Raw genomic sequence first — 10,082 nt, 5'->3', positions numbered from 1 at the left:
GAATTATATGTTCTGTTTACCCTAGGGGGTTATTATTGCTGCACTCCTGCTCATTCATGACAGGCTACATGGATGGGCAGGGAGTGTTTGCCCAGAACAGAACCAGACTGCCAAACCAAAACTGCATGCTAAGTGTCAATCATTTTGACGATAGTGGTCCTGACAGAAATATACATTTATATTCATCCACTAAAAAATTATCAAAGTTTTTCACGGTTGAATATCTGTCTAACATCCAACGTCAAACCAACTTTGGCTCGGTTAGGGTTAAAGGTGTAAGATAAAAGGACACAGCAAGGAACAAAATCAAATCACAGGAGAGAGTGGGTGAGGCTGGCAGGTTTGTAATCAGAATCCGATAATTACCCTCTTATTGGGCAATATGCCATGCTATGCTGTTAGACTTTAACCACCTTTTTTAGAAGTTTTTAACAAGAATTTTAGAATGATAAAATTATGAGGTTTACAATATACAACTATTCTCTTTGTTCTTGCTGTTTTTTTACTAGACATGGCATCAAAACCCATTGAACTGGCAGCCCTAGGAAGACCTCTGTTTCCTGCTATGCTGTATGACTGCCGCGAGGATTCCTTCATTCCAGGTGCTTTACCTACTTACAAAAATAATTATTATTTTTTCACCCAATTGTGAAGTCACAAAAAAAAATTATGGAAACATAATTTTCATTAATAAATTAAACATTATATATTGTTTAACAGCTCATTAGTTATGTATTCAAATACCTACAAGTATGAGATAATGTGCTTCTAAATGTGTACTAATTAAATTATTGAATATTACATAATGATTAACAAAATCATTAGTTCATGTAAATCAGGGATGGGCAACTTTGATAGTGACGCTTTTTCTCCTTTATACCAAGGGGCCAAATTATTAGTTTGCATCCACACACACTGTTTTTAAAGATTTTATTAACTATAAAATGTGTGCAGTTATGCCGATTCAAATCAGAAAACTTTGTCAGTTGACAAGCAATATTACCCCATAATATTATTAAACATCTCAACTGCATTGTCTCTAAAATTGCAAAATAAACAAATGTACAGAGGTCCTATTTTGATTAGTTGTCACAGTGTCAAGGACAAGGATTAGGAAAGATGCAGGTTACGTAAATATCACTTTAATAAGGTAAACACAAACTCATAACAGCGGAGGTATCTCCGTGAAGACAACTGAGATGGATGATGCAGAGAATGGTCTTCTCTGTAGCATCCGGTTCCAGTCCACCGTCTAATGAACACACAGAGATCTTAGAGGTAGGCAGAGCACAGGTAAGCAGCAGTCTATTAGCCAAGCCGAAGAGAAGGCCACTGAAGGAGTAACCTTGAGAACAGCCGATGAACCACAGTGGTGAGTGTGCTCTTATAGTGCTTTGTTAACTAGGTGCAGGTGCTCAATACTCCGGTGATTGAGGGCGTGGCTGAGTGATTGGTTCTGTGGCTGTGGATAGTGTATTCGTGACATTAGTAGCCTACAGAACATTTCTCAAAACAACCTAAGAGGACAGTTACAAAAGTGCTTATTCAAACAGTTATTCCAAGTGGTGCCATAATATAACAGGGTATCTGCAGGATTTTTAAAATCAAATTTAAGACGTTTTAAGACCTTCACTTCACATTTCAGTCTTTAAACAGTTTTTAAGAGAAGGGATTAGTCAAAAGTATCAATTATTATATTTAAACAATTATCAATCAATTGTTATATTAATTAAAGAACATATAAATTTATCTCCGTGTCTTAATTTGTTTAGATTTTAAGAATGCATTATCTTCTTGTCGATCCAACGGTTCACATTTAAAAATATGGATTGACTTTTGCATTGATCTGAACAAAAACAGCAGACGGGCTGTTTGAAAATGCCAAATTCATAATAAACTGAAAGCAATCTTTCGGCGACTTACTTTTCAAATGTTTTAAAATTGATCACCCGGGTTTAATATGATCCAGCGGGCCGCACTAAAAGACAATGCAGCCTGCGGGCCGCCATTTGCACATCCCTGATGTAAATTACAATGCTTACAAATATGATTATACTTTTAATTTATATATAATTATGCACTTTATAAGAATATACAAATTATTTTAGAGATGTTATACACTAATTAATAGCTTAAACTTATTAAAATGTTTTATATATTATCTGATGCAGCGGGGTTCAAACTTTTTTTGTTAGCTAAACCCCTTCAGCTTAAATTTGCTCTGTAGGCAAACTGAAGAGGATCCAGCAAAGGTCTAGTGATGTCCTTCAGGTAGGCCAGGACCAGTCTCTCAAGTAACTTCATGACCACAGACGTGAGAACGACAGGTCTGTAGACGTTAAGTCCAGTGATTTTGGGCTTTTTGGGGACCAGAATGATGATGGAGCACTTAAAGTAGCAGGGAACTTCACACAGCTCTAAAGATCTGTTGAAGATCTGTGTGAAGATGGGGGCCAGTTGGTCAGCGCAGACTTTTAAACAGGCAGGTGAAACACCATCTGGGCCTGAAGCTTTCCTAGATTTCTGCTTCCTGAAGACCCGGTTCATATCCTCTACACAGACCTTAAGCGCAGGCTGAATGGTGGGAGAGTTGTCCGGAATGGCTTCACTCAGCCAGGTTTCACTGAAGCACAGTGCAGCAGAGTTTGAAAAGTCCTTGTTGGTGCGGGTGAGGAGAAGTTCATCCGTTTTGTTAGGAAGGGAACGGACATCCGCGAGATGAATGCTTGGGAGTGCAGTCCGAATGCCGCGCGCGCGGAGCTTAACCAGCATGCTTCCCTCTTCTGCGTCTGTACACGCATTTGAACAACACAGCTGTACCACTGACTAGAATGTCCGACAAAACGTCTGAATAATCAAAAACCGGAAAAAAGTTTGTCTGGGATGTGCTGCTTAATGTTAAGGAGTTTGTCTCTGGTAAAACTTATAGAAGAAGAATGACAAAACACAGAACAAACAAACAAAAACAATAGAAGAATTGCGGAGCTCAGCGTCCTTGTTGCCATTTGCGGCGCCATGCTGGTGATAGTACTTTATCTTAAAGTACTTAAAGTTTTTATCAGAATGATTTTACATAGCTATATTTATTAGCGAGAAAATGACATTGAAATTGCATATCATGATTATAGTGACCAAAATGACCATGGTTATCAATATTATCACAGTACTGCTAAAATGTGCTGGAAATGTTCAGAAAGTACTCATACACTAAAATCATTTCACCAAGTTTTATGTCAAAAACCAACAAATTTTAAACAAAATAAAATGGTTGGGTGACAACATGATACATTCAAATGTTAAAGTTTTGACAAAAGTTTTATAAAAATATAAACCTCATATTTCAGCATAAAGTTTTGTTTTTTTATTTTTTAATTATTTATTTATAGAAAATTATGAGTCAGGCATTTTATCTGCTCCATAAACAATTCTACACATACTAACTTATTGTCCTAATTGTTGGGATTTTTTTGAATACACATTAAATACAAATACACTTGTTTTCCATCTGCCAGTTACGATTTACAAAAAATTTTTTTGCACTGGTCTGAACAGCAGACAGGCTGGAGAAAGGAAAGGAAAGGACATGATGTGTAGACCAACTATGGAGTCCCATACTCTTAATTTATGCTCTGCATTTGACCCATCCAAGTGCACACACACAGCAGTGAGTAGTGAACAAACAAACACACACACACACACACACACACCGTGAACACACACCCGGAGCAGTGGCCAGTCAATTCTGCGGCGCCCGGGGAGCAGTTAGGGGTTCGGTTCTTGCTCAAGGGTCTCTCCTCAGTCGTGGTATTGAAGGTGGAGAGAGCACTGGATATTCACTCCCCCCACCGACCTGAGACTCAAACCTGCAACCTTTGGGTTACAAGTCCAACTCTCTAACCACTAGGCGTAAAAGTGTAAATCCACTGTCTGACATTAGGTGGCACTTATGGAACAGCAGAAATAGTTTAGGTAACGTCTGTAAATGTACATGGAGCCCCAGCACTGCACATTTTAAATTTCTCCTTTGTCTGACACTCATTTCAGGTCTTGAAGTCTATACTGGAGAGCTGATGAGTTGAATCAGGTGTGCTTGATTAAGGAGACATTAAAAATGCCCAGTGTTGGGGGGCTCCAGGAACGTGGTTGTGAACTACTGCATTAGATGATATATCAATCATTTTAATCAGTTTAAACAACCAGTTTAATAACATTTGTAAGCATTCAAGTGTGCATTAATAAATAAAGCTGTTAATCAGTACATTTTTAGTGTATGATCATATAAGAGTTGAAAGCTTAATAACATTTAACGTAAGCATAACATAAGTGTTTTGAATTATGTAAACTAATGATCTGTTAATCATCATGTAATGTTCAATGAGTACGTTTACATGCACATTATCTCATATTTGTAGCTATATGACTATATATTAACTAATGATCTGTTAAGCATTATAGATTGGTTGTTAATTACTCATTAATGAAAGTTATTATAAAGTGTTACCAAACATACTTATGTAGTAAATTTGAGACGCAATAAAATTATGCACACAAATATTAAATTAGTTTAAAATTGCCTTACAGATACAGGATGCATTTTTAGTTCAGTTGTACATTGTATCCTCATACATACTGTAGCTGTTATAACCATTTCTCATTTCAGGTGTTACTCTGTGGGATAGTAAATCACTGAGTGAAGATTTGGACACTCATCCACAGCTCATGACATATTTGAAGTTCAGTAGCTCTGACTCTCTCTCTAGTAAGTCCAGTCTCCTGAATGTAAGTGCTTCACTGAAGGCCAGCTTTTTGGGGGGGCTGGTGGAGGTGGGAGGATCTGCCAAGTACCTGTGTAACACCAAATCCTCCAACCAACAGTCCAGAGTAACAATGCATTACAGTGAAACCTCAAGATTCGATCAACTCACTATGACTCAGCTGGGCCAGATCACCTACCCTCAGGTGTTTGAGCAGAAAACTGCAACTCATGTGGTCACGGCTGTGCTGTACGGAGCTCAGGCCTTCATGGTGTTTGATCGCTCATTTGCAGAAGATGAAAACAAGCAGGTCATTGAGGGAGAATTGAATGTCATGGTCAAGAAGTTCCCTACATTTTCCATTGAGGGAGAAGGAGCTGTAAAAATGACAGATGAGGATAATAAAAAGGCTGAGAATATCACCTGCACCTTTCATGGTGATGTCCATCTCGAGCAGAATTCCACCACGTACATAGAGGCCCTAGAGGTGTACAAGAAGCTCCCCTCTCTGCTGAAGGAAAATCCAGAGAATGCAGTGCCAATAAAAGTCTGGCTCTATCCTCTAAGTTTACTGGATACAAAAGCAGCTCGGTTGGAGAGAGAAATCAGCACACGTTTGATTTCCAACACTGAAGATATGATGGAGGGGTTGAGGGAGGTAGAGAGGACATGCAATGACCTGTCCAGAAGAACAGAGGTAAATGTTTTCAGTGACATTAAAGCAAGGTTGCACTCATTTCATGATTCATTTAGCATTTACAAGATGGTGCTCCAGAAAGAACTGGCCAGGGTCTTGCCTGCCATTCGAGGGGGAGGTATGGACGAACAATCCCTGGAAGACACCCTGAGGATACACAGCAGCTCCCCTTTTAATGCTGACTTACTTAACCAATGGTTAGATGATGCAAAGTCTGAGCTTTACTTATTGAATAATCACAGCAAGACACTGAATGAGATCAACATTGAAGATTCAGACGGGCTCAGTGGCATCCTTCTTCATCCTGATATTGATGTAGTATTGTGCCTGACCTTCACGTCTCTAAAATATAAAGACCCATATCTTTCAACCCTGACAGAGTTTCTAAAATCTGACAAGTTTAAAGAGCTAGATGCGAACAAAACCCTGCTTTCTGTGACATCAGATAGAAAGTGGTTCAAAGATCCTGATGTCATTGCAAAGATGAGAGAGAACTTACGTCTCTTCAAGAGATTTTCAGAGGCCAATAAAAATGAGAAGAGTATCCGATTCATTATTTCTGCCATCTCCAATCCCTCCACTCCAGGCTCCTCCATCTATCTGTATGAAAATGGGAAAGTGACAGACACAAAGTTCCAGCCCATGTCCAAGCCGTCCCCACCAGTAGTGAAGAATGTCCTGCCGCAAACTGTGTCCCTGAAACTGCAGAAGTCCCCAACTGGAGAAAAAGTGAAGTACAGAGTGGAGTACAAGCAGGTGAAAGCAGATTCTGGAGCTGAGGAAAAGTGGCTTGCTATAGACACAGCTGAAGATGACTTCACGCTGACTGAACTGGTGTCTGGAAAGCAGTACCTGATCCGCTACAGGATAGTGGGTAAAGTGGGAGCGAGTGAAGCCAGTGAGACTGTCAGTTCTACACTCTCTTCAAGTAAGTGTCATCTGTATTTTATGAATACTTTCTTGCGTTTTAAAAATTTCCTCAAAACATTTGCTTCATTCAAACAATCAACATTTAGAATTATGTTTGGGACTGTATTTAACAGGTGTGACTACCGAACTGTACTTTTCACACAGCAGCATATTCATTATTTGAACAGCTTCTATATTAATAATCACCCATTAGGTGTATTTGGTGCATCGTGAGGCAAAATCAAGATGACATCACTCAGCTGTGGGTGATAAGGATGAGAGAGGGTCATGGTTTTGCTAGGTCTGTGTGCTTGCCATGCATGTATCCATTTCCTCTGCTGTGGAGTATCTTTCTCTGAGTTATTACTGTCACCTGTCCACTACTCTCACCATTTTAACATCTAACAGAGGCTCAACTGAACTGCCAGACACCAGTATACGTGTGTGCCCTCTCTCTGGTTCTTTTCTAGCTACACATGTATACCAACAGGGTTCCATATAATAACACAGATGTTGAGCAGCTTTGTTATCACACTTTGTTGTTTTACCTCAATTGACCTGCCATGAGTCCAAAGGAGGCTCGAGTTCATCTATCAACATCTGTAAAATAAAAATGTAATTTTTACCCAAGTGTAGGGTGCAGCTAAACTAATGGCAGATGCTCATTGGGGAGAGAAGCTGGACTACTAGAGATGTAGTGCATTTTCAAAATTCTGCCGAGCGCTAAAATAAATCTGTTCTCAAATACCAATGATAACAAGAGCTCAGCATCCACTCTTCTCTCTTGCGGGACACTCTTCTTCTATGTTTGTTTACATTTACACTGGTTTTCGAAACAGCACTTTGTGTGCAACAGCAGCTGCTTTGGCCACGTGATCGACGGGAAACAAAATCAACACACAGGATGGAGAAAAAGAAAATCCTCACTTTTTCTTGCCGCGAATGTTCGCGCCTAGTGTGAACAGCCCCAAAAGGATCTATTGTTTCGATTCGATTCAAAGTCTTGAGGTTTTGATGCCAGAAGATAGACTTTATTATCAGAGATAATGAAGCCGAGAGACTCTGCAGAAAATTTGTCGAGTCTGTGTCTGCACACACATATAGTTTTTCCTCAAGGTGTGTTCAACATTTCATACACAGTCCTTCTACCCCCATACAATGTACACATTTTACTCTCCTGCAGGAAGCATATGATCATATTAGTAGAATAACTTTCCTCTCTACTCTCCTGCAGGAGAGTAGATTACTCTCCTGCAGGCCTCCTTACATACAGGAAACACATACATGTTCATAATAGTAGAATAACTTGATTATACACATTAAAATCTCCTGCAGGCCTCCTTGCATACAGGGAACACATGATCATAATAGTAGATTACAAACATGGCTATATTCATATTGGTTATACTTGATTAATTCGTATTTTGGTTAATAAATATCTTCTACAAGAACACCTAGGTAGCCATGCTAAATCTGCGTTTATGCAGCCAAATTGTAAATGGCCTCTCCGTGTAACATGATCTGTCTGAATAAAATCCAATAAGTGCAGTCGGTATTCAAAAACAACAACAAATAAACAAGTTAAAAGCTATAAAAAATATATGCTACTCCACGCGCCAACCTGTCAGCCACACGAGCAGCGACCCGGAACGGAAGGTCCCTGTTAACACAGACGTCTAAATGTTGGCCTCGCATATCTGCCATTTCTGTAGTTTTTAAACACTTTTTATTTGCGTTTGTAGTTCTGAACCTAATGCTTCTCCAAAGCGCAATGTGAATTTTGCTGACCGTCTGAACAAAGCCAAAGAGATGTGCTAAATGTGCAGTGCTGGGGCTCCAGTAACAGGGATGCTTTACAAACACTGCTTTACTGCAAGTTTCTAGCACACACACACACACACACACACAGACTGAGTGAGATTAAATGAGTGTGAAACTGTTTTCCAGCAAGTTTACTCAACTAAGAAGTTGAAATCAAATCATTTCCAGATGGATAAAGCATTCTTGTTCATTTTCTGTAATATTTTTCTTGAAGTTTGAATTTTGAAATGGATTGTGGGTAACAAAAGGCTTTCTCTGTGTTTGACTGTAATCATACCCTTACGAAAATTAACCATGCTTTTACTACAAATAAAACCAAATAACCATGCAACCCTCTACAATGCGAGTAAATCACTTGCATATGCAGCTAAATCTTCACTAAATGATGTCTAACATTAGCCATGGCTAATAAATTCTCAGATTTTACTGGCCAGTGTGTGAGTTGGAGGTTAAGTATAAGTTTAGCACAGATATAAATGCACTCATTGCTAGGATAATCAGGGTGCTAGGCCGTTTCTAAGGTATTCTAGCTGGTTGCTAGGATAATATGAGTGGTTGATAGGTGGCTTCTAGATGGCTGCTTTAGTGTTGCTAAATGGTTCCTAGGGTGTTCTGAGTGGTTTCCAGGTGGTTACTAAGGTATTACTAGTGTGTTCATGATAGTTGCTAGCCAGTTGCTGGGTGGTTGCTAACACATGTAGCATTATGCAAGCACAGTTAACATGATTATCATGTCTTTAGCACTTTCTTAGCATGATGCTAGCATATTTTAGAATATTGTTTGTCTGTTTAAAGCATGGTTTAAAGGCATTTTATATTTATAATAGGGATGTAACAATTCACTCAACATTCGATTCGATTCACAATTTTATTTTATTTTTTACAAAATTAGATTTAAGACAAATTATAAATTAAATGTGTCCTTTTATTATTGCTTGGACAAAATGCTGAACATTTCTTTGTGAAATTGAAATATAACACTATAATAATATACTAATATAGCACTTGCATATTATTGCTCTTTTGTTGGTTTTGATTGCTTCTATTGTCCTCATTTGTAAATCGCTTTGGATAAAAGCATCTGCTAAATTACAAAATTTAAATATAATGTAAATGTGAATAACAAAACTAAATTGAAATTTTAAAACAAGCCCCAAATCAAATAAATAAGTAACACAAATAAAATAAATCTCTTCATATAAACAAACTAAGGCTTCGTCTGTGCTCTTTCCTTTTAACATTAGAGGCAACCACTGCATTTTAATCTTGATCCAAACAAAGATGCTGCATACATGCAACATGAGCAGTTTTTAAACTAAATTACATTGTATAATTTCGAAATCTTAAGCAAAAACAGAATGGTTTGGTTAAAGTGTTTCCTGGTTACCGCTGTAAACAAAGCAGCGCTGCACTTATGAACTGTAATATGCATTATACAGAGGCAAGATGAGAAGAAAAAATACCATCTAAACTTTTCTAGAGACAGTAAGTTCCCCTCAGAGATACATTCATATAAACTCCTACACCTAAATGAATCGCGATTTGTTTAGCATCTCAACTGATTTGAATCGTCACATATTTGAATCAATTTTCAACCGGCTCGTGGTTAATTGTTACATCCCTAATTTATAATATTGTTTTCACAATTATTAGAAGCCAGAATCATAGTTGAAGATATTTGATTAATTGCACTGCACTGTGTAAATGTGTGTGTTTGTGATTATTTACTCACTGAATGTGACTCTGTTCTTGATTTCACAGTCACCAACTGGACCAGGAACGACTTCCTACAATGTAAGTCACAAGCAGAATAACTTAATCACATAAATGATGATTTGAATAATGACACACTCACAACACACTCTCTCTCACACAAACACACACACACACACACACACACA

General features: G+C 38.3%; 1 protein-coding gene across 1 annotated transcript; it reads left to right on the top strand.

Annotated features, from left to right (window-relative positions):
- Window positions 1–511: 511 nt before the first annotated feature.
- LOC107574960 (neoverrucotoxin subunit alpha-like) lies at window positions 512–10,069 on the top strand. The gene is made up of 3 exons (XM_016261375.1): window positions 512–602; window positions 4,661–6,379; window positions 9,943–10,069. The coding sequence occupies exons 1-3, from the start codon at window positions 512–514 to the stop codon at window positions 9,993–9,995; spliced, it is 1,863 nt and encodes a 620-aa protein (XP_016116861.1). The 3' UTR covers window positions 9,996–10,069.
- The last annotated feature ends 13 nt before the right edge of the window (window positions 10,070–10,082 follow it).

This window comes from Sinocyclocheilus grahami, unplaced genomic scaffold (genome assembly GCF_001515645.1).
Source record: "Sinocyclocheilus grahami isolate Dianchi unplaced genomic scaffold, SAMN03320097.WGS_v1.1 scaffold2412.1, whole genome shotgun sequence".
Taxonomy (NCBI): Eukaryota; Metazoa; Chordata; class Actinopteri; order Cypriniformes; family Cyprinidae; genus Sinocyclocheilus; species Sinocyclocheilus grahami.
The sequence above is the reverse complement of the archived record's forward strand: the minus strand, read 5'-3'. Positions and strand labels throughout refer to the sequence as shown.

Coding starts and splice junctions, on each gene's coding strand:
- LOC107574960 (XM_016261375.1), top strand. CDS start 512: ATGGCATCAAAACCCATTGAACTGGCAGCCCTAGGAAGACCTCTGTTT. Junction 603..4,660: donor CGAGGATTCCTTCATTCCAG/GTGCTTTACCTA, acceptor TTCTCATTTCAG/GTGTTACTCTGTGGGATAGT. Junction 6,380..9,942: donor CAGTTCTACACTCTCTTCAA/GTAAGTGTCATC, acceptor TTGATTTCACAG/TCACCAACTGGACCAGGAAC.